The following is a 27,999-nucleotide window of genomic DNA, read 5'->3' as shown; positions in this document are numbered from 1 at the left end:
ATTTGCAGCGATGATAGCAATCTCTGTTTGATTTTTACAGCGAGTGAGGCACGCATGGTTGGAGGGCAGAAACGCAAATAAAAGTCAAATAACAGGTAGTATGTTTTTGCATTGCAGCAGGTTGTTTCAGCAGGAGAGCCGTTGTGCCTAAGATGACTGCAGAAAAGAAAACCTTGCAACAAAAATGGAAAGAGTCGTCTCGTGCCAAGATTTATATTGGACTTGCACAACCTCTATTGGCGGAATTTTTCACAATGATATTGCACACATTTTGGGGCTCAATGGTCGTTGCTACCAACATACCAATACATTATAGCGCTTTAAATCGGTAAGTACCGTGACCCTATTTTTTATTGGACAAAATAGTAAATGAATAACACGTGTTTAAATGCTATAAATAAAAACGTATTTTAATTACTAAAAAATGTGAAATTGCGCACTGTTTTTCTGCTATACAAACCTTTTTCAAGTTCTAATACATTTTTACTTGCAGTACAATACATCCACAAGAATGGGCAGCAGATTATTTGGTTTCGACTTTCATGCCTGCTTTTCAAGCTGGTTTCGCTGTATGGATGTTTATTGTACTGTTTTGGAATATATGGTATAAGATGTGTAGTTAACATTTATATGGTAGGGTGGAGGAAAATGGGACACCTTTTTAATCTATTTTCTTGTTCCATTTGGTAGTAAACAAAGAACATTTAAAGAATTACTAAACCATATCCTCACAACTCCCATATATCGTTGTTTATTGTTTAAAACACAATGAGAATAATTTGATATTAAGGTTGTTTCGCTGCGACTCAGTCAAGCATATAGCTTACGCATTTGAACAAATGTTTTTATCGGACCTAAAAGCCTAGTGGCCACTGACTCGATTGTTTACTTTTCAGTGTTATTAATTTCAATCCTGCAATATCCGTCGGGTTGGCTGTAGCGGGTGTTCTATCTCCATGGTTGCTACTTCCGTACATCATAATGCAATGCCTGGGCTCAATTCTGGGTGCTGTAATTGCTCAGGTAAATTGTCCATTAATTCAATGCACGAATGTACTCTATAACTTTTTACAGGCAATTAAAAATGACGAGCCTGGACCGTTTTTAATTCCTGACGATGCAAATATTTCAGCGATACTTTGTTGTGAAGTAATGATAACAGGATGTATGGTGTTCTTCACCGTCACTATGGTAGTGGATAAGACGTACAACCAAGCGACTGGGCCATTGGCAATTGGTTTGACCGTGTTTCAAGGGATTATTGCAGGGTAGGTTAGTGTATGTACCGCTAGGGATAAGGTTCTTTTAAAATTCTGATATTTTATTCTGCCCTCGGGGGTAAAACCGCGTGAACACGCCAGAATGTTTGTGCACTTTAATGTAAGTATTGCCAAGTCCTGTCAATGCGATTTTGATTGAACGTTTTTTTTTACAGAAAGTGGATCGGTGCGGGCTGTTTAAATCCATCCCGTGCGTTTGGTCCTGCTGTGGTTCTTGGTGGTCGGGCATGGAATTATCACTGGGTGTGGTGGGTGGGGGATTGCGCGGGAGCTTTTATTTTTGCAGTTATTTACATGTAAGTGGGTTTTTGCTAAAGCAACAGTCAAATTTTATAAGAAATTGAAAAAGGCATTTTTCGATTTAAAAAAGGTTTAGTGAGGTTGTATAATAAACTCAGCTGTTCAAAGAAATGCGTTCATCTAAAAAATATGCAGGGGCGACATGGTACATTGGTAAGCTGCATTTATACTGCTCTTGCACGCGATGTCAATCAATTTCTTTCTTTATTGCGTTTCGTAAAAGCGTGTCTTGGCACTCGTTACCTCGACACGGTCACTTGTGTCAAAGACAGTTGATTAATTACCTGCAGTTAATCTTGCAGCAAGTTACGTAAATGGCCGGCAAGCGTGTATATATCATCCGATTTCTATCAATCGAAAAGTGCACATATACACTGGGAAAGATAGAACATTTTTTCATTTTATATTCTCGTACTATTTGGTAGTAAACGAAGAACATTTAAAGAATTCTAAAACCGTATTCTTACGACTTGCATATAGACCGTTGTTTATTGTTTAAAACACGATCAAGATATTTCGATATTATGTTCTGAAGGTGTCCCATCTTACCCCACTATATTACAATGTTCGCAGTGAACGCAACGATATAAAGAACTCACTGTGATAGTGTTTCACTTGCTACCTCGCCTCGCTGTAGCATTCCGGCGCTTTTCCTGCAGCACGCGCCGAGTAATTAACGCTTTGTTGTGCCGTGTTGTTTTACTAGTCATCAGTTTAGTTTGGTTTGTAAAGTTGTTACTGTGGCAGTTACTTTGTTGTACCGTTTACTCAAGGTTGCGATGTATTATCGTTTATTTTGTTTGTATATATTCGTTTTTTTTAGTTTGCTAAAGCTAAATGAATAAGGTAGTTTATTACAGACAGCATTATTTTAACAACATTAGATTCAACTCAGTCGCTCTTGTACGGTTATTGTATTACAGGCCAAAATAGCTATAGTAGGGTAAGATGGAACACCTTTAGCACATCACATGTCCAAATTAAATATCGTGATAGTGTTTTAAACAATTAACAACGGTCTATGAGAGTCGTAAGCGTAAGGTTTTATAATTCTTTGAAAGCTTTTTTGTTGACTACCAAATGGGACGAGAAAATAAAATGGAAAGGTGTCCCATCTTACCCCACTTCACTATATTATAGATTTAATAACATAACAATGGCGTTTAATACTTTGTCTAGCCACGTAATACAAACTTAGACAAAAAGCAGGTTTTTAAGTGGTATGCTATAAGAGCATGCAAACATTAAAACAGGCAACTGTTTTAACAAGCTTGTTTCTATGATTTCACAGGACTAAACTTCCATAACAACGCATTACATTTCACCGTATTTAACAGTATACGTTTTAGGTGCTTTTTTGCCCCAAAGGATAAAGTGTGGATTGTTAAGGTCATGGATTGGATGAAGCCGGATGAGGTTGTCGAAGATGACATCGGTGAGCATGAAGAAAACAACTTGTAAAAGTATGTTAGTTCTGATGTATAAAAAGTGTTCCCTAATTAACCACATTTATAATTACATAGTGTGGGGTAAGGTGGGATACGGTTAGCACCTAAATTCCATGTAGCATGTGCGTGTTTTGAACAAGTAACTACGCTATTACGCGAGGCCATACGCGGTTATTTATTTCTGTAAATTGTCTTTGTTTGGTATCAACTGTGGCGAGTAAAGAGAATTAACATATCCCATTTTACCCCATCCCATTTTAAATATGTCCTATTTTACCCCACCTTGACCATCACATAACTTTTCACAGAAGAACATGAGATACTTTTTAACAATGAGCTGAACTTTAATCCAATCAACTCTCAGCTTATTTGAAATATTTGTGGATACTTGAGCATTAAGGACCATTTTAGAAATTGAAAACAAATATTTAAACAGTGAATTTCTATTTAATGATAATTAGAACGTTGTTTAGGTTTCATATGCGTTTGATAGCAATTTATGGTTTTACGCCTGCATATAGATACGCTTGTATATAGCTGATGCCGCCCTTTTGGGGATATGGCATTTGGTATTAGTTGGGCGTATATAGCCGAACTAATAGACTGAAAGAATAAAAATATGCAAAGTGTATTTCGCTTGTTTGTAATTTAAAATTAATTTGAAGTTCTATGGTGCTCGTTATTTGATTTGCTGTTAAAATAAAAGTTTTTTCGACAATAAATTTGATTTGAAAAGACACATATATAATTGTTGTCGGAATATTTAGTAGTGTGGGGGGGGGGATACCTTTTCATTCAATTTTCTCGTCCCATTTGGTTGTAAACAAAGAAAATTAAATGAATTATTGAACCTAATCCTTACGACTCACATACCGTTGTTAATTGTTTGAAACAAGATCAGGATATTTTGATATTGCGTGCTAAAGGTGTCCTGTCTTCCCACACCCTACTATATTGTTGGACCGCTGCACTTTACAGAAACAATTTTACAGAAAAAGTCTAAAACATCGCAAATTTTGTTCTAATGTAATTGATACAAACAAGTAAAGAACAGTCGTTAATATCGTTACTTGTCGACACCATGTTAACTTTCTCCCAACAAGACCAACAAAAGCCACTGCAAGTCAAATATCTTATTCAGCAAATTCCCTCCCCGATACCACCCACGCAAAATCCAATTAAAATCTGTGTTTTCTGTTCCAGTTTATTAAAACAAACTACCCCCCAAAAAACCACCAACAAAGTAACATACTTGGTTACTCGTAATCGTGCACGAGGTGTATAAACCAGAACACATTATGGCCTACTATAGAGATATGTTTAGTATAGGCCGTGAACACCCGTGTTTAACGACTGTGGCATTAATTTAATGTGGCAGCAGGTGTGTATGGCTACACGTTTCTTTATTGCGTCAAGTTTTTTTAGCCACGTTATAGACAAACGTCAAAAATAAAACAACCGTTTATGTATTTGCGATATAAGGAGTTATACGCAGCTTTATTTATACATATTCTTGCATTGGAATCGGTTTGGTTGGGTAATGATATTTTACTTCTGATTCTGCTGTACTTGTTGAACCAGCTATCATAACGACCGACGCAAGGCACCATATTATACTGAACGCCAAAGATATCTGCATGAAGTAAAACGTATATAGTTAACCTATCAGCAGCATAGTCATAATTTTTTGGGCAGCATAAAAGAGAAATTTAGTGACAGGCCATTTATTTTGGACACAATGTAATAGGAACACTGAGTAAATCATATATAACGTGGTTTTTTTTGGTAGTAAACAATGAACGCTCAAAGAATTACAATACCGTATCCTTACGACTACCATAGACTGTTGTTAATTGTTTAAAACACGATGAGAACATTAGAATATTATGTCCTACCTTCCCCCATTCAGGATTTTTGACACAATGTACAATGCAGCCCGATTTATAAGAAAGTAGTGTTAAGATTGAAAATTAGAAAGAAATGTTATGATTGAAAATAAAGTCACCTGAGCCGCTTCGCTAACTTCGTTCATCACAGATTGACCTCTTGGGTCGACACTAGGTGGCGTGTTCAGTGTTTCATAAATGTAGCTGGAGGTCGCTACCACGACGCAGATTCCTACCACGTTTGTGGATTGAAGTTAAAATAGCAAAAAGATAGACCTTGTATAGTTAACTATCTTCAAATCAAAAGTTTTTGTGTTTTATTCTTTGTTTTCTGTTGCATGCGAAATATTATAGTTTTAGTCTTTGATCGCAATGTCATTAGGAAATTGGTTAAAAAGTAATGTTCGATAACCGTGACTTATCCATGTGGTATGCTACTCTTTGATTATAGCAACCTATTTAAACGGTAACTGTTTGTTTATCATAATAAACTCCTAACAAACTGCGTTACCCGACAACAAGTTCATTAACCCACAATACAAGGAAAGTTTTTCTCTCGCGTGTCGTGATTCTGGTCCAAGAGTTGTGCATTTGAAGGAACAGATTGTCAAACATCCAGCCACGCACCCCAACAGTATGCCAAATATCATCAGAATGCGACAGAAAAGTAGAAGCGCTGCAAAATGTCTGTTTATGTAACGTGCTCTAGAAACATTAACGAGCGCGCTACGGACTCCCACTGGTATAAACTGTGGGTTTTCCTTCAAATTCCAACAGGCCGCATAAAAGCAGCGCAGTCTAAATCCTATTAAACGCACAAATACGGTCTTTATATTTACCTGGAACAGATGTAGCGGCAATCGGCCAACACTGAGTTTGGCCTGAAGGAAAAACCTGGCAAAAGTCCCAAAGCCCTGCGACATTTGACACAGAATCTAACACTGAATGATGAATTCCTTCCACAGTATTCTTCTTCCATTTATGCGACAAAGTGACACCAATAGTAGCGCCACAACACCCCAAGGAAAATACCCAACCTAAATAAATGTGGTAAAAGTAAAAACAGATATGATATTGTCTGTAATGTGTAACAGCACGCCTTTTATCCAAAACGCTATTGCTTTCTGTGTTTTACCAAGCCGCGTGTTTTAACCAAAGTTAGTATAGAGTTGGTTTTAACAAATGCTGTTTTACCGATACTATACCCGTTTTTTCGCTTTTAAACTCGCCTGTTCTTCGTTATCGTAACCAAGGAGACATTTATTCATATCATGAAAAATAAGCAATCTTCTTAACACATAATTTCAATATAGTAGGATGGGGGTAGATGGGACACGTTTTCATTCTAATTTCTCGTCACATTTGGTAGTAAGTAAAGAGCATTCAAAGAATTATAAAACCATATCCTCACGACACCCACAGACCATTGTCATTTGTTTAAAACACGATCAGGATGTTTGGATATAATATGCTAGACTTGTCCCATCTTCCCCCACAGTACTATATATATTTTACCAGACTATATTTTAATACGACTAATTCTCTTTTCCTCGCTGTATCTAATTTATATGAACTCGTTATGATTATTAAAGAGATTAATTAATTTATGTATGTAAGTTTAATCAATACCAATTAAAATAAATTTAACTCTCCCATGTCAGACTGAATCTTTTTTTTAATCTATAGTTAAAACTCACCTACTGCTTGAAGAACAGATTTTGACATTGTATAAAATATTTACAGCGATGACCAACTTGCAGTTTAAAACATACAACTATGGGAGTGCTGGAAACTTTCATAACATTTAATCCGATTCCTTTTTTTCTTTTCTTCACGCTTGATCTACTGCAAGCGAATAAGCATCCCGCTGGTTGGTCTTCCAATTAGTATGAATGCATATGAATGAATGAACTAACTGTGCCAGTGATGCCACGTACGCCGTTATAGGTGTTTTTTGCGCAATAGCGCCCAGTACAAATTTAACTGTTGGAACAAATATGTCACGTCACCGGATGTTTGAGTATAAAACTGTGAACCCTTTGGAGACACAGAAACTACATGCGTTGGTAGGCCTGTATGAAACTGTTATATCTCGCAACAGGTATAGTAGGTTGGGGGAAGACGGAACTCGGGTAAAATGGGACGTTTGTTTTAAATCTCCTTCTACGGGTACTCATTTAATGAAAGACGAAAAGTACAGTATTATACGAACGTATATTGTGGTCTAACAAAGTGTGCGGTAAAGGCGGTTACTGTTGTTATGTATTAAAATTCCGTGTTAAACGATATAACATTTTTTGCGGACTACATTCTGCATACTTATTCAGTTTTTGCTTGATCATCGTTTAGCCAATCTATGATCAGGCAGAAATTTAAGTATACTTTCTGCATAACCCCCGTAAAATGGCATTTTTTATGTATCTCTGTCATAAGTAACCGTGGAAACTGGTATACAAATAGGGTATTACCCATTTTCACACGAATTTTTTTTGTATTTGAATCTTTGTTCTAGTTTAGTGTACTACGTTTATCAAATGGTGGTGTTCGGCTGATCGGGTTTTATTTTAAGTGCACTAATATTTGTGCAATATGCGCTTGCAAGAGGAAGACCTCGTGGATAGTAATGTCTTGAGCTTTGGTTTTGTTTTAACCGAGAAATACGACCAGCATGGAAAATTTACTGAAATTGTTGACGTTACTTACAATTCCAGAATGCAAAAGTAAGATGAACCTTAAATATACTCATTGGTGCTCGTGAAGAATCTTCTTCATATTTGTTAACCACTAACCCCTAACTACTAACCCATATAACCACTAACCCCCTAACATCAACCCCTAACCGGTAACCACCAACCTCTAACACTTTCCACCAGCCTATTCCGCTATAGTGCTATGTATCCGTGAATTCTTCACTAGTACTCAGTCTTTCTGTTATATTCAACAGTAACACAATATATGGTGGTAAGAAAAATCAACATGCTCTTATATATGCCAGCCATTAACACTTCTAAGTTCTAACTTAGCAAATTGCATTTTTGGTTTAAATGAGGCTTTTACACTGGTACAAAATTTGATTATGATAGTTAGTTGTAGGAATAAAAAAATAGTATAGTTGCAAGTATAGCATATTATAAGTTAACTATATGCCTTTTTGTATTCGATTTAGATTCGTTATACTCGACACACGAGGTGCTACAGTTTGGTTACATAACATTAAACCTCCAAATTGTAAGCGTGAGCTCACTTACCCAAAATACCAAAACAAACTGCTTAAGCGAATGATATATTGTGAGAAGTACAATATATACTTTGCAATATGTCAGGATTTTACTCTTCAAGTAAGTTACATTAGTTTGTTTTGAATAAATGATTGAACCCTCATGTGGCAGGAAAACGACAGTTGTTATAAAATGTATGTTCTGTTTGATACACCTTGTGTCAGCTTACGGCGGTCCTAAGTTTGTGTATGTGTGCTGACAATTTAGACAATTCATTAGTGACCACTGTTATAGCAATTGCTATTAAGTGTCTCACACAAGGACACATATGTCAAAAATGGTATCAGCGACGTGCCATAAACACATAAAAAAGTAACCATTATCATCTTGATAATATAGTTAATTACATCTCATGTCAACAAAACACTTAGGTATTCAACAAGGATTTCAACCCAACTTGCAAGGCAGAAAATCCCAATATGAGATCAATTTCTCATATTTTATTTAATCCAAAACTGGATGAACTTATAACAACTGGAATGGCTGGCACTACTATATGGAAATACCAGCAAGTAGAAAGTGCAACGTTTGATCAAATAAAACCAATGGCCAATTACAGGTTAGTTGCCTTTTGGCCTGGTTAAAAACTTTATATTTTATTTATTTAAAAAAACTAAGCAATTTTGCAAATTTAGACATCAATTTTCTAAAATTAACTATTTTATGTTAAAATTATAGAATTGTTTACAGCAAAATTAGGGTATAAAAAATGATCATTTTAAAGCACATTTTTTCTCATTTATTTAATAATAATAGCAATAATAATAATAACCTTATTTGTTTCTTCGGTTATGGTAGCGAAGATTTCAAAATATTTCAAACGAAAAAAAAATATTTTTAACAAAAATTTTTTTATTTCTAGATTAGTTGAGAAATCACAACACAAAAGTGCTGGTGGTTTATGGTGTACCAAGGTGGAAATAGTCAATGAATTACAACAATTGTATTTCTGCTCTGAGACTGATCTTTACGCTTATTCAGCAAGTGATGTGAAATTACTCTTCAGCATTAAAAAGTAAGGTGTTTTCTTAAAAAAATATTTTAAATAAAAAAAAAATTGTTGTAAATAGGTTAGTTAGGTCCTAAATAGTTAGAGCGCTTGTTTTTTGAATCAGAGGAAACTTGGTTCAATCTCATTGCTGTAACAACAATTAGCATGTGTGTCCTTGTGCAAGATTCTTACTTCTTGCTCTAATAACTTAGTGTTCAACAATGGTTTGTCCAAATTGTCAGCCATACATAAAAACTGATCACCCACAAAATTATGTATTTGTTAACTCATAAGCAAGCAAAGTTGTATGAAATAAATAGGGCATCCATGTTTTAACTCTTACATGCTCCATCAAGCAAAAATAAAATAATGATTATCAACTTATTGAACGCATTCGCCACAGAAAGTTACAAGCCACAAAGTTACATGCATGGTAAATCTTGGGGGACACAAAGTTTATGAAACAAAACATCAGTGTTATAACGACTGTCGTTTTTTGATCACACAAGGATAATGCAAGTTATATTCATTCATTAAGTGCCCATTTAGCAGCAATTACTTCTGGTGGTGGATATTCTTTATGATCGCGCAAGGGTAAAATAAGTAACATCATTATAACCTTATTGAACACACTTACCACAGAAAATTGTCAGCCACAAAGTTACATATGCGGTAATTCATTCTTTCATTCATTCAGTGCCCATTCAGCAACAATCACTTGTGCTGGATACTCATTATACTCGCGCATGCTGATCACTGGTAGCATGGATACTGAGGTTAAGGTATGGGGGTCAACTGGAGGTCATGTACACAGTTTTCGTGGACACACTAGACCAATTTCAAGGTACAAGGTGTTCAGAAAGTCACTGTGTACTTACATATTTAATAGCATATATGTTTCAGTAGAGAATTCAGATAACAAAATAAGAAAGGCCCAAGCCTGTATTGATGCTAATTGGGGCCACTTTCAACATCATTTACAATTGTCATTCATATTTACCACTTTATATTTATTCTAATCTATGTAGGTGAGGTCCCGCAACATGGCACGCCTTGGGTTCTAAGATTTTGGCCAAAATTGGCCATTACCACAACCCTTAGGGTACTGCTGCATGTTTTTGTCTTCTTTTTTTTTAAAGCCTGCCACTTTCCCGTAAGTAGTTAACAAGGGCTTTGATAGCAATAGATGCCTATGGCTATGTAACTCACGCATATATTACACATACAGTCTTGTGGTCCATCCACACACGAATGGCTTAGTGATGACTTCTTCATTGGATGGTTCAGTTAAAGTATGGTCCCTACATATGATGGATTTACTACACAGCTATAATGTCTTCCCTGATGGCATTGATTGGATGAACATTACACCAACAGGGGGCATATGGTGCGCGGCTTCAAGAAAGGTAATTAGAATAAAAAAACATTTGTTTGGTCAAAAATAAAAACACTTGTTGAAAATAACACTTAATAGTGTGTATGTTGCTTTTAAATTAGAAAAAAAGTAAATGAAACACAAAGTTTAGACTAATTTTTATTTTTAAATAAAAATTCAAGATTTGAATGATAGTTAGGCAAAGCTAATACATGATTTGACACTTTATTTTTCCAAAAACATGCAATAAATTTTTATTTATATTTTCACAGCTGGTTGTGTTGAAATTCAACTTCATAGCCGAGTATTGGGGTCATGCTAGATGTGGGATCAATAAACTTGAAATTATTAAAGATGAAAATAAATCTACAAGAGTTTTAGTTGCTGGGGATGATGGTAGGTGACTAGGTGATGTTTTTTTACTTGGAAGGAAATTTTATATTTGTTCTGTTTGTTGGCTGGTAAAACGATGTTCGAAATTAAAACAACTTTAGACGATTTAGATGAGTACATTTCTTGAATAAAAAGCATTTTTAATTTGTTTATTAACTTTCAGTTCTATTCTGTAAGGGTGAGGCCATGGAACCTCAGAGTTGGCCCATTACCCCAACACCAAAATTTCACCAAAATATAATTACTTTTAATGTAAAATATGAGTCCACAAAATTAATGCAAAACATTCAGTATATAAACCTACTGTTTATTCTATCCTTAACAGGCAGTATACGATTATTCAAGCAACAAAATGTCCCATCAAATGCAATGTGTACAGTTCTACCTGCTCCAGTGGTATCTTTACTCAGCACTATACTCAGTCTCACATACAGTAGATACAATAATCTCTTCTTTGTTCTTATTTCTACATCCAATATATGGGTATATACTGGGAAAACTGATCCAGCATGCAGGTATGCTACTACCAGACTACTTTGTTGCTATAAATGATATTTATACTTTATCTGTGAATTAAGTGTTTAAGATTTCTAAATAATATAAATGTATAAATGCAACTTTTTTCATGCAGATTCGTCCAATAACAGTTGTTATGTTACAAGTGTTTTGTTTCATGCACCTTATACTGTACTTACTTACGAATATATGTAACTTTGTGTTTGATTTCTTGTTTGTGGAAAACCTGTTTTATGACTTTGGGTTTTCATATATAAACAAACAAATGATCTCTTTAATATACATCAGGTTATGGGAATGGAACATACACGATCTGCAACGTCCATACACAACATTCAGTACGCAAACAGCAAAGGCAAAACTGGGAAATAAAACTGTTCTCAATCGACCAACTGCTAATGGAAGTGGTTCAGCTCAGATATGTGATTGTAATTGTTTGTGTGCTGTGTTTTCAAGCAAGGGGTTTCAATATCATGCTGATGAAGGAATGTGTTCAGCAAAAAACAGGTTGGTATCAAAACGAATTGAAAAATTTATTGTTGAATAGAATAGAGGGGTGTGGGGTATTTGATTAAAAAAGATATTACGAATTAAATGTGAATGCTTTTTTTTATATAGTACATTAGTTTAACTAAATATCTCATGTTTTGATTAAAAATAATGAAACATATATATCAGGCATTTGTTGGTAATGGGCATGAAAGATGGCCGACTTATTTTCATGGACCAACTTAAGAAATCTCGCAAGTATTTTGAAATAAGTATCAACCAAGCTGAAGTAAATGATATAACTCAAGATGGGGATTCTCAACTAATATTAACGAAATGTGCAACAACTTGTGTACAGGTACTTTACATTAACTTTCAAATAAATTACATACCATAATAATAATAACTTTTCCTTTTGTTCAAAGAAATGAATTTGTATTTGTGTAAAAAAGTTTTTACCTCCTTCTCTTAGCATGCTATTTCAGAATTTTTTCTTCAGTTCAATAGTTTTAAACTTTTTCTATGCCACCCTTTAGTTTAAGTAAGCATAATGTATTTGTATCAACAAAACAAAACAATCACCCACAAAGTAAGATACATGGTAATTCGTAAGCGGGCATGAGCTGTATAAAACATGAAATTTTCCAGCCTGAAAACGACAGTTATAACAAAGGTTTTCATACACCTCATGCCAGTTACAAGTTACCATGTATGTTAAATACCCCTGCTATACACTTAATTTTACTCAAATGATTATCTATTTTTATTAAAGATTTGGAAATTGCCCAATATTGAACAATGTTGGAAAGTGGAACTATTGTCGCAGCCAACAGTTTATCAATTTAACCATAGGTTTTTCATGTCCGGGCACGCAAATGGTTCAGTGAATCTTTACAATATTAAAGGTAAACCAGTATAAAGTTTGTATGACGGTGTGTGCATATTTAATTTCATGTTATAACTTGTTTTGTTTTTTTATTTATTGAAATTTTATTAAAAAGTGAATATTGAAAACATTTTTTATTAAAAAAAAATTAAAAATGTTTTTTATTGAAACTGTTTTTAAATGTTAATAAGGGAAAATGTTTGTGAATGTGATTTAATAAAAAAAGTAAATATAATTAATGTTTCACCATAATAATTGTAATTTTTCATTTTTTAACATTTGTTCTATTATTGTTCAGCAAATACCAACATTTCTAATGGTAACCAAACCATAGAATATTATATGTCAACAAAAATGGAAGATGGAAAACTATCTTTCTGTGCATTAACACCAGAACATAAGAGAAGTGTTAACTCAGTTCAAATAAGTGAAAAACGTGGTATCTTTATATCCAGCAGGTAACTTGTACATCATAATGTAAGCGTAATTTAGATTATAACTGAAATTCTGTTACTTCTGCTACCAGGCATAATGTAAATAATCTTTTAGCGGCTATCTGGTATACAAAAGTGTAGTGTATTTCCAACATTTTCTCTGCCACCTGGAAAGATTATTGGAAAATGTCATTTTTTACCAGTTAAGCGGCTAAAATATTATTTATAATCGAAATTGCTGTAGCAGGTAATTTGTATAATATGCTTCTTTGCTTAAATGCTATGCTTGCATTATTGCATGCTTATTTAAAAACATTTAATCATTGCATTAAAAATCATCCACAATCCATGCAACTAGTTTAAGATTAAAAAAATGCTTTACATTAGTTCAACGCATGTAGTATTTAGCATTAAATATTAATTAACTCTTATTAAAAATCAATTACACAGCAATTGCTCCAACCCAGTGGTCACTAATGGGTTGTCCAAATTATCAGCCATACATAGAAAAAAAATAATCACTCACAAAGTTACACACATGGTAACTCGTAAGCTGGCATGAGGTGTATGAACACCTGTGTTATAACGATTGTCGATTCCCGACTACGCGAGGATACAGTAAGTTAAAATCATTTATTCAATCATTCATTCAACTTCAAATCAGCACTGATGGCGTAATTAAAGTTTGGAGCATGGATTATGTACTTATGAACGAGATATATCTTGACAACACTTTGTCAAGTTGCATGTTACTTAATAAAGTTGGTGACTTAATTATTGGATGGAAAAAGCATTTGTTTCTAATTGATCATCACACAATTATTCCATACTCAGCATGCATTCATTCATCTGAAAATTCTGAACTATTTGAAAATGGTAGAGTAGTTTATGCATGATTAGTAATTAATTAGTACAGTGGTTCTCAACCCCTAGCCTACGTAAGTTTTAAGTAAATTCGCAAAAACAACTTGAAACATGTTTTCTTTACTAAGATTTCTGGATAATTTTGAACTTACATATTACGAAAATTTATGGAGATCAGCCAAAAAGTTACATATATGGACTTATGGTTATTTGTAAGCTGACATGAGGTGTATGAAACAGAACACCCATGTTATACCGACTGACGATTTTTGGTAACCAAATGACAAAGCACGTTACATTGATTCATTCATTTAGTTGTTGGGACAAAATGGTTGAGAACCACTAAATTATTAAATACGTTGTAGTAACTTAAACCACAGTATTGCTTAATGCTTGCCATGTCATTGCTATAGAAATCTTTTAAAAGGGTAACTAGATATATATATTTGTATGATTTTATTGTAACTTCCCCCCACCCTACTATATGTATATAGTAGCATGGGAGACATTTTTTCATTTTATTTTCTAGTCCCAATTCGGTGGTAAACAAAGACTGTTAAAATAATAATAAAACTGTATCCCTACAACTTAAAACTCGATCAAGATATTATGTGCTAAAAGTGTCCCATCTTTCCCCACAGTACTATATAATGTTTTTTAATTGTATATATTTCTAAGAAACTGTGATTTACGAGGATCCTGCAGTTTTGTTTGAATCCAATATTCATCGTAATAAAGATGCTCCAATAAATATGGAAACTTATTTGGTTCCGTATAATTTTGTGCTAAGCAGTGGAAACGAGAGATTAATATTTGATGAGATAACCGCAACTAAACCAAAGGTAATTTTCATTTTAAAATATTGATCAAATGTAACTTATTTATACTGTTCTGTTTCAAAGATATCAAACCCACTTACCAGTTGCCGCATTTCTATCACTGCCGGTGACTATTTTTTAAAAGATGCAAACTTCGTATATACATGGTTTTTCAATAATTTTTTTATTGTATAACTTTGTTTCTATGGTAATAATTGTGTATATATTGCATTTGTTTGTTTTTTTTATTAACAAACAACAAATAAATTAAAATTTAAATATCTTTATTCAGGAGGTTGATAGTGTATCAAGCTTAGATTCACTTCATGCACCAACGGATGTATATTTGTCCCATGCTTCATCACTGGATTCAATCAACCTAATGTGCTCCATGTTAAACATTAAACCAAACAAACATATCACAAATGGCAGAGGTAAAGTTGGTTACTTGAATAAATGAATGTAACTTTTTATACCCTTGCTTGGTCGGAAAACGAATGTCATTATAACACAGTTGTTCTGTTTCATATGCCTTGTGCCTGTTTGAAAGTTAACACATATGTAACTTTGTGACTATTTTTTTTCATTATGGCTGAGAATTTAACGACCTATTAGTGATCACTGGCCACATACGTCCACAATGGTAGCAACCAAAATTTCTTTCAGGATTCTAGATGAAAATAAGTTAAAATCACAATAATTTACTTCTTTTAAAATTTGCAGAAATTAGTTTTCCTGTTTGTGGGAAGTCTCCGGGTCCGACACCATCCATGTCTTCCGAGAGTGAAGTGGAGATTGGGGATGTTGGAGAAGAGGATGAAGATGTCTGGATGCAGGTTCAACTTCAGCATGAGGTATCCTTGTTTGCTTGAATGCAGAATTTTTGCTAAATCCTAATTATTTTAAGTGGCAGGAAATGCAAACATTTAAACTTTTTTGTTATTTGTGTCAAAATTACTGAATAAATAATATGAAAAAAGGCATGAATAATATGATAAAGCACAACAAAGAGCAGTATGTAGCGGTAAAACATTTGCCATTATGGCACACTGAAAGATAAAAATGTTAAACAAAAATCATTTATTTGGTAACTTGTACGCTGGCACAAGGGGATGAAACAGACCACCCTTGTTATAACGATTGTCGTTTTTCGGCTTTGCAAGGATAAAGTTAGTTATTTTGTTATTTATAATAAATAATGACCATTTAACATTACCAGGATGATGCAGCAGATGATAATGAATTGAAAAACTTACATACAGCTGTCATGGCAGCTACTGCAATTAATAAAATGAAAGGAAAAGAATTTATTGTCCCAGAAATAGGAGATAAAAATATGGAAGAAGAACCTCTCTCTTCGAGGTAGGGTGGAAAACATTGAAACTCGTGATGTAAAAATTTGTACAAGAAATTAACAACTAAGTTTTATGGGAGTACATTTTCTAATTGTAATACTAGTCCAGGGACTTTAATTTCTTAATTCCATTTGAATAAGAGACTAACCATGCCATTAGGTGAAACATATATCTCTTACAATATACAATTTGCTGAATTTGATTTTTTTCTGTTACGTATTTTCGTGGCACCGAATTCTGGCTGTATTTCTTTACTCGATTTTTATTGGCGTAGATTTGCAAATACAAAGATAGATGCTAGATCAATGATGAAGAAAACAATATCTGCCGTTTTAGCAGCACAACGATTGAAAAGTAGTCCTCGTTTAAAGCAAAATGTTGAAGAACAACCGACCAAACCAAGAATTCAATCCGCTGCTGCTGTAAGTTTGCTACAAATAACTTATAATTTAAACATTTCTAAAACTGCGATCATAGCTTACGTGAGATTTACATTTTAACTTTAAAAGAATGTAACTTTGTGGCACGAGGTGTATGAATCGGAACACCTGTGTTATTACGACTGTTGTTTTACAGACACGGGAGGATATAGAAAGTTACATTTAATTATCCAATTACTGATCTATGAGATAAATTCCATATAGAACCATACTAATGAGTTAGTATCAATATTTAAACAACTTTCACAGACAAGACAAAAGAAAATGCGAAAACCATCAACAACCAAAAGAATTTCTGTTAAATCACAAAGCATGGAATCAATATCCACCATATCGCAAGACGATCCATCTGATGTCATAGTGCAGATAAAACCAAAGTCTTTTTACATTGAGGTTAGTGGTCCAAAAAACAAAAAGTTTTTTTTAGGTTTTATGATGTTAAGCTTTTTAAGCAAGTTTGCGTGTTTAAATCATTTTTGTACCTTTTGACATTAATACCCTTCTCGTATACCTTCGGGAAAGCGACAGTCTTCAGTTTCTTTTTTGGTGAGGTAATGGAGCAAATGTGGTCAATATACCAGGTTTGTTGCTTGCCTTGTTGCTGGACATCACTTATATAAAATAGATGGTATTTTATGAAATTACGGAGGTGTGATTATCACTGTGATGTTGTTTTTATCTTGTTTTATATATTTTTTATCATTTTTTGCACACTTTTTGTTCTCTAAATTCATTGGGGCCACTTTTGATTTCCCACACATTCTCCTACATCTCTCAAAAGCAAGTTTAGCGTTTGTTTTAATTGCCGCCTTCACTCTTCTGTTCATTGTACAAAACACAAGAGGAATCACGACAGTGTTAGCCACAGTTGATACAAACACCCAGAAAAGAGCAGTTGAGGATATTGCATTCTAAACGGAAGAAATATTATATATGTATATATAGGGTGTTTCCATCTTAGTTTAAAAACAATTAAATGTGAAATTTAGACACGGTCAATATTTAAATTTTCAAATTTCCAAACTTATGTATGGCTGGCTATTTGAACAACTTATTAGTGACCACTGGGTTGAAACAATTGCTCTGTCTTGTCCAAGGACACGTATGCCCACAATGGTTAAAAAAACACTTAAAAATAATCACCCACAAAGTAACATACATGGTAACTTGTAAGCTTTCACAAGGTGTATGAGCACCTGTGTTATAACATCTGCCATTTTCCGGCCACGCGAGGATAAAGTAAATTACATTCTTACTTGTTTAACTTACATCAATAGTTTCAATTATTGCCAGCACAATAAATATAGGAGTCCACATAGCAAGAAACAAAACAACCATCACAACTGTCATCTTTATCACTGCTATCTCTGTCTTAGATAGTTTCTTGCCTGCAAAGAAAAACCTCAAAATTTTTGTAAAAGCTAAAAATAATTGTTTGCTTCCAAAAACTGTAAGAAATCTAGTTTCAAAAATTATGTCTACAAAGCTTTACTATTAGTTTGATTTTAATATTTGAATCGATTTTCAAATTTACATATTTTTTTAACAATCATACATCTCCTGGATCCTGTATGCGTTCCATTCCTTGTACGTTGATGTTGTATTCTCTTCTTCACCACTTTGACTGTGTGGTAGATTTTAATATATTCAAAACATGATATGACCAGTGGTGTGATGTACACGAACACTATCAACACACTGAACCATATAACAGATGATATGTGGGTTGGCCACATAATTGAACATACACTAATCTGTAAAATATGTAATTTAAACACAAATCTAAAATATGATCACAAAAAATGATCATATATACACCAATATGTAAAAAGTGAATACAAAAAATGATCAAACATACACTAATTTGTAGTATATATATTTATATAATTACAAAATGACCACACATCTAAATGTTTAATACTGACATTTCCATGTCTTATTCAGATCTTCTTTTTAATTTTTACTCTAAAGGTATTTGTTTTACAAAAGGGAACGTTTTAATTTTTTACTCTGTTTAAGAAGTCTAAATAGAATACAGTGAGACAGAGAAATTTTGGTATAATAAAATGAATTTACCAGAAGAGGTGTTTTAGTCTTACTTTATTTAGTTTATTTAAACAATTTACAACAATATTCCAAAATAGTTTACCTCAGTGTAATTATGCTGCAGTATATGTTCACAATCAGTATATACACCACTGTATACATTGAAATGTAGGAGCATTGGTATAAAGAATAAAGCACTTCCCACAAATATCAATATTATTTTAATAACTGTTTTGACTTTGGATTTGGATATATGATGTTGGTTCGCAAAGTCTGATACATGTTGGTATCTATATATGAAATATATTAGGTGAATGCTATACCCAAAGTCTTTTTAAAAGTGTTTTGCATGGTAAAATGCTAGTTAGCCTGGCGCCATGACAAAGTGGTTAGCGCGCCTGGCTGTAATTCAGAGGCAATGGGTTCAGTGCTTGTCCCTGCTATTATATGTGTTTTTGGGCAAGGCATTCAACAGCAATTGCTCCAACTCAGTTGTCACTAATGGGTTGTCAAAATTATCATCTGTACCTAAAAAAGATGAAAAAAAGATTTGTGCATTTAAATATCAAAACAGCACTCACCTGTCAACACTTATCAACGCTAGGATCCACAGAGACACAGTACCAGCTATGGCCAACAAGTAAACAGTTACTTTACAAAATGCTTCACCCATTTCCCAAGTTTCTGATCTTCTACTCTTAGCCACCAACGGTGAAATACTCGCGAACGCAATAAATACGACATTTATTGACACTTAAAAACAAAAAAAAACTTTTATTTTTATTGATATCAACTCTGTGGGCAATGATGCTACAATTGTGTGCCTGTGTGTACTTGGGAAGCACAATGTACTGCATTTTCTTAAATTTCCTTAACCTACTGGTCACTAATAGATTGTCTAAATTGTCAGCCGTACATTTATATATAAAAAAACAATTACCCTTAAAGTAACATTGGTGGTAACTCGTAAGCTGGCACAAGGTGTATTAACACCTGTGTTATAACGACTGTCGTTTTCCAGCCGCGCATGAATAAAGCAAGTTACATTTATTTATTTATTTAACCCAGTGGTCACTAATGGGTACCAATTTGCAGTCATATATTAAAAGACAAAATATGACCAAAAACAATCACCCACAAAGTTGTATGTTTATTCACAATCAGGCACCAGGTGTATAAAGCCACAATATACAATATTTGAATGTAACTTACTTTATCCTCGCAGGGCGAGAAAACAACAGTCATTATAACACAGGTGTTAATACACTTTGTGTCAGCTTACGAGTTACCATGTATGTTACTTCGTGGGTGATTATTTTTTGGGAAATTTTTCTTTTTTTTTATGTATGGTTAATAATTTGGACAACGCATTAGTGACCACTTTTACCTGACATATCAAATGTGTTATAAATCTAATTTCCCATACAATAACTAACTTAACTTACTTATGTAGTAATTGGTTGGGTTGTTTCTAAGTTCCTTTTCATACAGCAAAACAACAAGCAAGATAGAGTTTACAATAATCGCAAATATAAATATAAGTATCAAGACTGTACTCTCGAATGTAAATATAGAAACTTCCTTTGCAGAGTGAGTGCCTTGCATGTTCATGAACCAAGTGAACAAAGATACATTATGTTCACCATTTAATACTTGAACATATGAACACCTGACTGCTTCACTAATTGTCATTATACCTTAAAACTGCTTTAAAATATAAATATTAAAAAATTACATTTTTATTCATAATAAACATTCTATTAACATTTTATCCCCATTTTTTAATATATTTTATAATACATTTTATCACAATATTTATCATAAATTTTATCAACATACATTTATATTTATCAAACGTATTATATTAACAATTGTCTTTATCCTGAAGAAGGCAGTCTGAATAGTCTATTACATCATAAATAGACAAAACATATGTTTCCTAAAAAGAAATATAAATTACCTGACAACAACACTACATACATGTTAATAAGTACATTTTAGTTTTAAATTGATTGTTTTCGACTATATTAAATAGCAACTAGTATCATTTTATTGATGGCGATCTGTTTGTTTAGGTATCGTATTATTCACTGTTTAAATTCAGTCAGTAATTATTAACAAGGTGCTGATAACCGCATTGTTTGATTGCTGGTTCAGCAAATGTTTTAGTTTGATAAAAAGTATTGAATTTTTTTCTCTGTAAATAAAACGGCGACAAAAATCTTTTCTTACCGTAGCAACAAAAGCTGAAACAGCTGTTCTTTATTCAGCAATATTTTATTAACACAACTTTCTTTTTTATACATTCTTTTCAAGTTGTCACCACTAACATCCATCAAAGAAAAAAATTGAAAGCTTTTGTTTAAAACTGTATTTGCTTGAAAACTCAGATGTGACATTTTTGTTTTCATTGCAGTGAAGGATTCTTTGTTTTCCTTGATTTATATGAATATGCTTTTACAGACTCCTGCTTTTCGAAGGAGGCATTCAAATACACTTGAAAAAATGCTGTTGATTTAGGCAGGGCTTGTTTATTTAAATTTTATTAATTAAATTGACAATACTCAGAAGCCAACATGGTTGAAATATTTAAATTTAAGTTTAATTTTCAACTGAAGTGTTCTGAATTGGACAATGTTCTGTTTTACTTGTGTTTTATTGTTTTAGGACATTATACTAAGTACTTAGCCACCTCAAAAGTTTTTGAAGTGCTCTTAGACTTCCAGTACCAGCTGTGTTAAAACCTCATCTTTAAGAGTTTTTTACTATAAAGAAATAGAAAAGTTTTTAGTTGGTAGTGCAGCAATATGAAAGGCAGTGAAAGGCCATCCGCAATGTCTTTCTACCATTGCTTTTATAAATCTTTTGGTAAAGTGAATTTGCATTTACTTTCGCGTGGAAATACTTACCTGCCAATTCCTAATAATGTGCCGGAATTAAAAGTATGTGTATGTTGATTATATGCTTCCGCTATTGCTACTAAGGATCAAATATTTTTAGAAATGTTCTTTTGGTCTAAAGACTGATCGCAGATTTTTCAATGCATAGCTATTAAAAATTTAATTTCAATAAAATATACCTAGTTATTTATGCCAAGAGATCATTTATTTAAAAATTATAATGCAAAGTCTAAATGTATAACATAACACAAAACATATATTATTATTTTTCTTACATTACATAAACAAAAGTCATTAAATTACCCTACCTAATAGAGTTTTAAGAATTTACAACAAATCGTCATTTTGTTTTAAAACACCAAGAATAAAATATGTGAAAGAACATTGCTGTGATATGAATATTAAACTAAAACATTACATAGGGTGTGGAGGCTCCATTTGGTAAAGGTGTTTCAATCCCAAGCCAGCAACATAGACGAAACCCTACAGCTGTAGCACTGAGGGGGACCTCACAAGGAGTTTCGAAGTCACTTGGTAAGTTTTTATGATAGAAAAGTTATTTGAATGAAAAAATAGTCGATTTGAACAATAAGATTATGGATGAATGAAATCAATTGTTGTGTTAAGGTTAGTAGACAACAAAAGAATGTTTTGTTTACACTGTCACGGGTCTGATATCATTTTGTGTATCAGATTTAATGTGTTTGTGTGCATTTATGACCCTGAGTATTTGTTTGAAAGTGAGACAGTGTGTGTATTTTAGATTTGATAATATTGTTAAATGTTTTTTTAGTCTAGGAATTAGTTGCCTAAAATGTGCTTAGGTGTATTTATAAACCTTAGTATTCCTTTCAAAGTGAGTTAGAGTGTGTTTTAAATTTGATAACTTTGTTAAGAGTTTTTTAGCCTGAACATTAGTTGCCTAACTACTGTGTAAAGAAACCAAACAATATAATCTGCTTGTACTATGTGAGTGGATGCTGTTGACATATAAACACTGGTTTAATAGAAAAAAAGCTTTGAGAAGTGGTTACATGATGTGAACAAAAGAGAAAGCCACTTTTTGAAGTACTTTTCATTAATAAGTGGCTCACTGTATGGTGTGTAGGGCAAAATCAGTTTTGTGTTCTAGACTATAAGTATAAGTAATTGGCTCTTTTATCTGCTTTTTTTCTTCCAATTTAATGTAAACTGTTTTTAACTGTAAGTGTGTTTTAACAACTGTTATTTTGTCGCTATATTCTGTCTTTTCGTTCAAAATATTTTTAAATCTTTGCTACAGTAATCAAAGAGACAAATAAAGTTATTGCTATTATTAAATTGTGGACTGTATTAATTCTATTACAGGTTCCAGTTCTAAACCTTCTCCAGTTAAATCTGCTGCAACAGGAAGGAAAAAGTCTTTAAATATTAAAAGGAAAAGTAAATCCGCCGGACATTTAAATCTTCACAAAGACAAAGGTTTGTAGTTGGATTGTTGTTTAATGGTCAAATAAGTAATTACTCTTTATTAACTGCAGTATATAACAACTAACTTTATTCGTTATATTTTTAAATTTATGGCCTTAAACTTTTTTTACGATTACATAGTTCTGTTTTTATAGAATTATGTAAGTTGCATTTTACTACTACACTTTTTAGGCAATGCTATTTTATTTATTTATTCTTAGCATATTATCATGGTGTATACAGTATATATGCCTATACGAATATGTTATTACAGGTGGAAAAAACAAACAGGAATCAATTGTAAACTACACAACAACTGGTTTGGATTCAGCGGTAATTTTATTTCGACTTTACTATAAGTTGAGGATTATCTACTTTAGTGGGCAACAGATTTAAATAATGTGCCACCATATGTATATATATAGTGACTTTATACATTTAGTAACTGCTTAAAAGTTACCATGCATGCAACTTAGCCTTCTTCATTTTTCCCATTTTTTTGTAAGGTTTGTAAACCCAGTAATAATATTAATAATTGGTAAAATTAAATGGTTATAACTTGCTAAAATTCAAAAGTATTTTTACCATTAAATATCTGTCATTTAGTCGCTATATCCTGCATTTTTGTTTATAATATTTCTAAATCATCGCTACCGTAATTAAAGAGACAAATAAAGTTATTATTATTGGTAATATTGGGTTTCAGTTTTTCCTATTTTCTAAATGTTTTAAAAATCTATTAATAACCATTTAATTTAAGCATTTAAATGTTGTTATAACAATATTTTCAGAGTGAAGTAACGCTGGATGAAAGTGGAAAACCTGTTACAGATGTGTATATGAAGTATAAAAGACCTAATATATTTACACAAAACCAAGTTCCCAAGCACAAGTTGAACCAACAACCATCTACAACTGAAGACACTGCCAATAATTCACCAGTAAAGTAATTTTACAATGTGTGATAAAATAAATTTTATTCTACTTTTTCCGTTTCAGTAATAAAACTTAATACATAGTAGGTGGGGGAGGATGGGCAACCTTTTTATTCTATTTTTTCATCCCATTTGGTAGTAAACAGTAAAACTTTAATAGATCGTTGTTAATTGTTTGAAACACGATCAGGATATTTGGATATTATGTGCTAAAGGTGTTTTCTCTCTTACGCAACTGTATTATATAAAAGGCAAAAGATGGGAAGTAATAGGAAAACAACAGTTGTTATATTATCCTGAAGTTTGAAATAGTAGTGCAGAACTCATTATTTGAAAGTTACCGTTACTACCACATCAACCATACATTACATAAAGTGACAACGTATTTAATTAATGCAACATTAATTTCAAAATTCAATGAAAAATAAAGCTTTATTTATATCTTTAAATACGATAACGAAAATTAAATAAAAACTGTTTGAAGACAAGTTTACAATTAAAACAAATTTACCAAACCCAAACGTTTAATAACAAATGTACATGTTTTTATATTTAAACAGAAACTCAGAAGCACGTTTAAACTCAGCGAGCAAAAGAGACGTTCCAGCTTTTGTTCGAGACTTTGCGTCACAAATGTTGAGACAGACAGCAAGCACGGGGTGAGTGGCCATTTGCTTTTTGTTCTACCTTGAATATGACTCATTGTACGGCGTCGTGGTTCAGTGGTTTGAGTACTTGCATTATAACCAAAGAGTATCTGCCTATCCGGTTCAATATTATTGTGGGGCTGTGTGTCGTTAAATGAAAGACAATATCTCTCAAATTTTTAATTTTGGTAACATTTAAGCAAGCATGAGGTGTATGAAATATGACATTCATTGTATAACAACTGTTGTTGCCCCCCATACAAGGTTAAATAAGTTACTATTAATAATTATGCTTCACTACACTTCCTTATTCTTTTCAGAGATTGTGCGTTAAAGCAAAAGAAAACAAGACCAAAGTCAACCACTGATAGCAAGTAATTAATATAATGTGAAAATAAATTATATGATTGTAAATAAACTTTTACTGCCTGGCATATTGCAAACTTAAAAATGCTCTTCTAGTAACATACCATAATTTAAACATCCCATACCAATTTTGCCATCTTTATATAATCATTTATATACTGTTCTATATGTGTGAGGTCAAATGGCTAGTCATGCCAGAATTTAGACCAGACCCTGTTTCCCCCTAATTGTATCATAGTAAAACTTGCCAACAGATCATGTGATCAAGACAGATATGAAATTGGCAGCGAGCAGTCAATCCCAGATCTAATGGAGTTTGATTTTCAATCAATTTACAAAAAAGATGGTCTTCAGTTTGACGAATCTTGGCAGGTAAGTTTTAAAAGAATGTCACTTGTTTTTCTTTGGGTAGCTGGGCAACCAGACTCGTTATAAAACAGGTTATATTTCATGCACTTAGTGACCACTTAGACTTAACATGTATGCTTGTTGGTAATCGCTTTTTTGTATGGCCACTGTTTGAAAAGTAACCACATTGTTGAACAATTACTGTGAAGTGTCTTACCCAAGAAAACACACTTCCACAATGGTGATCCCCTTGTTAAGAGGCAAGCACTCTATGTTACACCACCTGATTAAGTATAACACAACAACAAGTAGAATTAAAAATTATACATTAGCACACTTTATCTATATAGGAACGAATGTTAGAACGCTATCAGTTGATGAAGCTACAACGTGAGCAACGACAGTTTGCAGCAGCAAATAAGAGAATTATGCTTCAGAATGAAAGGCAATACAAAATACTGTCACAAAGGCCGGTAAGTTTGTTTGGCCAACCTATTATTGACCAACTAGAACTTTAAGATATGTACAGTAAAACCATTTATAGACAAATTTCCAATACCCGATACAATTTTTAAACAATTATTTGACAAAATTTGACAAAAGTTTGTTTGACTAATCGGATATTGAAATGTCTTTATGCGCAATTTGTTAATGGTTGCATGGAAAAGAAAACAAAACACCTGTTTTAAAACGACTGTCGTTTTCTTTCCACCTGACAATTTATACCTTACATAATAATATAAAAAAACTGTCTTAACAGGAACTTCTGTACCATGACACATGCGCATGGTACGAAGACCACGCTGTGATGTCCGACTACATACTCCAGTCACATTTATTCACGGGCGCTAAGGATGGTTCTGCTGTTGAACTAGTTGCAAAGAAATCACCTAAAACACCATTCACTGCATTTGCGAGCCATGGAGACGCTGAACCACCTGCAGCAGCCCCACCTAGTGAAATAGAGCGTTCATGGTCACATGACTGCCGAACACCAGATGCTGATAGATCCAGTGCAGATCTTAGTAAGAAATACAGGTATGATATAATATGTTAATGAATGTACCCTATATATCCTAGTTTTGCAGGGCAAGGAAAGTCGTTATAACATGTGTGTTGGGTTTCATACAATTCAAGCATGCATGCCTGCATATCGCATAGATTCTTTATCTCTATAATTATACATGCACTCTATTCGTCAATATAATTCAGTTTGTAAATGCGTCTTAGAGTAAAAAAAATTGTTCTATCCTAATTAGGCCTTGAGGGTTTGGTTTAGGCTTGGCGATAAGTTTTCAAGAAAACACTGATATCTAAACAGCCTACATCCTTAGGTTTAGTATCCGTCGTTCAACTGATGACAACAGTAGCATTGCAAGCGAGGAAATGGATAGAACGTCGGTTCGTAACAGCAGTGCACCACCACCGTCACCACTACCTTTACCCAGCCCCCAACGTAGCATGCTGTGTTGTAAACCAGCGAGCAGCACAAAGTCAATGCAGAGGTTGTTGGTAGACCGACCTAGATCAAGTACATCCATTCCTGGCAAAACAAGGTGATGTACGTGTGCTATCCAAGATGTTATGTATGTGGTAACTTGTAAAGGGTCACATGGTGTATGAATGAATGAATGTAACTTACTTTATCCTCGCCTGGCCAGAAAACGACAGTCGTTATAACACGGATGTTTATATACCTGGGCCAGCTTACAAGTTACCAAGTTTGTTACTTTGTGGGTGATTATGGAATGTAGGACCCTTTTTTACTGTATGGTGGTGTGCGTTGTTACGTTTAACCAATGTTCCATAAGCAATGTACTTTTGCCAATAAACGATTGGCATTTTGCCATTTGTTACCATCTCTTCGAAAAATTCAATCAGTGTCTTTTTTTATGTTGTATTTAAATAGTTATATACCTTTTACATTATGAGTGTAATGACTTTAGTTTAAAAAAACAATTCTTTTTTAGATATATCCTGTTAAAACCGGAAGAAAGCAGTGCTGTGCAACGTACTCCAAGTCCAACAAAACTAGAGGAAGATTTATTAAAACGAAGATTTCCAGCGCAGCATCATTCTCTCATGCGAATTCTCCGTCGTGATGATTCTCAACAGAAAGATGGCAGTATAGAGCAAGCAACACGTGAACCACGCCGCAACAGAAGTGCCACAGAGCCGATTCGATCAAGGTGTCCTTCAGCGTTGAGCAGAAGTACACCAATTAGAAGCATTACCCGTTTAAGTGAAACTCGCTATGGATATTCCAAGGATGGGTCCGAGCTTGTCCTTCCTACAGCTATCCGAGATTCATCTCTGGTGTCTGTTCTTCACAGGAAGAGTTCAAATTATGTGCCTGCTGCTTTTTAATGCGTTTGGGTTATATTAAGGAATATGCTGCTTTGCTTTTTTGCACATGTAACTCATTTTCGGTTATAAATGTACCTTTATATATATATTTTTGTTGACTTGTGTAAATAAAGTATTTATACATTGTTTTGAAAAGAAATGTGTAACTGAAACGACCCATCTGATACAGGCTTATCAAAACAGTGCCT

At 33.4% G+C, this 27,999-nt stretch overlaps 4 protein-coding genes across 7 annotated transcripts; 2 read left to right on the top strand and 2 right to left on the bottom strand.

The window, feature by feature from the left end:
* The first annotated feature begins 8 nt into the window (after positions 1-8).
* On the top strand, positions 9-3,767 carry LOC149732682 (aquaporin-8-like). Of its 2 annotated transcripts, none has more exons than XM_089883214.1 (7): positions 9-328; positions 494-604; positions 897-1,023; positions 1,075-1,268; positions 1,436-1,576; positions 2,930-3,015; positions 3,337-3,767. In XM_089883214.1, the coding sequence occupies exons 1-7, from the start codon at positions 153-155 to the stop codon at positions 3,399-3,401; spliced, it is 900 nt and encodes a 299-aa protein (XP_089739340.1). In that variant the 5' UTR covers positions 9-152; the 3' UTR covers positions 3,402-3,767. The 2 variants fall into 2 exon arrangements, with proteins under 2 accessions (XP_089739340.1, XP_089739341.1); XM_089883215.1 differs by having other exon boundaries at positions 2,930-3,043.
* A 445-nt stretch (positions 3,768-4,212) lies between these two features.
* LOC149732681 (claudin-19-like) lies at positions 4,213-6,768 on the bottom strand. Its single transcript, XM_089883216.1, has 5 exons — positions 6,612-6,768; positions 5,754-5,951; positions 5,426-5,590; positions 5,034-5,146; positions 4,213-4,661 (listed from the first exon to the last, which is right to left on the bottom strand). The coding sequence occupies exons 1-5, from the start codon at positions 6,637-6,639 to the stop codon at positions 4,530-4,532; spliced, it is 636 nt and encodes a 211-aa protein (XP_089739342.1). The 5' UTR covers positions 6,640-6,768; the 3' UTR covers positions 4,213-4,529.
* A 369-nt stretch (positions 6,769-7,137) lies between these two features.
* Positions 7,138-27,950, top strand: LOC149732679 (uncharacterized). Of its 3 annotated transcripts, none has more exons than XM_089883816.1 (30): positions 7,141-7,634; positions 8,081-8,252; positions 8,564-8,751; positions 9,055-9,207; positions 9,881-10,027; positions 10,412-10,589; positions 10,831-10,954; positions 11,277-11,466; positions 11,756-11,974; positions 12,146-12,314; positions 12,729-12,861; positions 13,141-13,300; positions 13,941-14,152; positions 14,819-14,982; positions 15,251-15,392; positions 15,682-15,812; positions 16,178-16,320; positions 16,588-16,735; positions 17,003-17,146; positions 22,122-22,233; positions 23,047-23,160; positions 23,423-23,481; positions 23,940-24,094; positions 24,644-24,742; positions 25,051-25,104; positions 25,351-25,468; positions 25,795-25,917; positions 26,205-26,482; positions 26,779-27,000; positions 27,415-27,950. In XM_089883816.1, the coding sequence occupies exons 1-30, from the start codon at positions 7,504-7,506 to the stop codon at positions 27,809-27,811; spliced, it is 4,779 nt and encodes a 1,592-aa protein (XP_089739942.1). In that variant the 5' UTR covers positions 7,141-7,503; the 3' UTR covers positions 27,812-27,950. The 3 variants fall into 3 exon arrangements, with proteins under 3 accessions (XP_089739944.1, XP_089739942.1, XP_089739943.1); XM_089883817.1 differs by having other exon boundaries at positions 7,317-7,634; positions 15,254-15,392; XM_089883818.1 differs by lacking the exon at positions 25,051-25,104 and having other exon boundaries at positions 7,138-7,634.
* Positions 17,141-18,633, bottom strand: LOC149732680 (uncharacterized). The gene is made up of 3 exons (XM_089883822.1): positions 18,309-18,633; positions 18,023-18,141; positions 17,141-17,664 (listed from the first exon to the last, which is right to left on the bottom strand). Exons 1-3 carry the CDS (start codon positions 18,487-18,489, stop codon positions 17,395-17,397), a joined length of 570 nt encoding a protein of 189 aa, XP_089739948.1. The 5' UTR covers positions 18,490-18,633; the 3' UTR covers positions 17,141-17,394.
* Positions 27,951-27,999: the final 49 nt, after the last annotated feature.

Source organism: Ciona robusta, chromosome 8 (assembly GCF_009617815.1).
Source record: "Ciona robusta chromosome 8, ASM961781v2".
Classification (NCBI taxonomy): Eukaryota; Metazoa; Chordata; class Ascidiacea; order Phlebobranchia; family Cionidae; genus Ciona; species Ciona robusta.
Note: the sequence above shows the minus strand (reverse complement) of the source record. Positions and strands in the feature narration are given on the sequence as shown.

Excerpts from the sequence above, each read along its gene's own strand:
- LOC149732679 (XM_089883816.1), top strand. The coding sequence starts at position 7,504 with ATGCGCTTGCAAGAGGAAGACCTCGTGGATAGTAATGTCTTGAGCTTT. Across the intron at positions 14,983-15,250 it reads TAACCGCAACTAAACCAAAG|GAGGTTGATAGTGTATCAAG; the intron begins GTAATTTTCATT and ends ATCTTTATTCAG. Across the intron at positions 17,147-22,121 it reads CAAAGTCTTTTTACATTGAG|GGTGTGGAGGCTCCATTTGG; the intron begins GTTAGTGGTCCA and ends AACATTACATAG.
- LOC149732680 (XM_089883822.1), bottom strand. The coding sequence starts at position 18,489 with ATGTGGCCAACCCACATATCATCTGTTATATGGTTCAGTGTGTTGATA. Across the intron at positions 18,142-18,308 it reads GCATACAGGATCCAGGAGAT|GCAAGAAACTATCTAAGACA; the intron begins GTATGATTGTTA and ends TTTTCTTTGCAG. Across the intron at positions 17,665-18,022 it reads CAATAATTGAAACTATTGAT|AATGCAATATCCTCAACTGC; the intron begins GTAAGTTAAACA and ends TCTTCCGTTTAG.
- LOC149732681 (XM_089883216.1), bottom strand. The coding sequence starts at position 6,639 with ATGTCAAAATCTGTTCTTCAAGCAGTAG. Across the intron at positions 5,952-6,611 it reads ATCTGTTCTTCAAGCAGTAG|GTTGGGTATTTTCCTTGGGG; the intron begins GTGAGTTTTAAC and ends ACATTTATTTAG. Across the intron at positions 4,662-5,033 it reads AAGTTAGCGAAGCGGCTCAG|ATATCTTTGGCGTTCAGTAT; the intron begins GTGACTTTATTT and ends TACTTCATGCAG.
- LOC149732682 (XM_089883214.1), top strand. The coding sequence starts at position 153 with ATGACTGCAGAAAAGAAAACCTTGCAACAAAAATGGAAAGAGTCGTCT. Across the intron at positions 1,269-1,435 it reads TTTCAAGGGATTATTGCAGG|AAAGTGGATCGGTGCGGGCT; the intron begins GTAGGTTAGTGT and ends TTTTTTTTACAG. Across the intron at positions 3,016-3,336 it reads GGTTGTCGAAGATGACATCG|AAGAACATGAGATACTTTTT; the intron begins GTGAGCATGAAG and ends AACTTTTCACAG.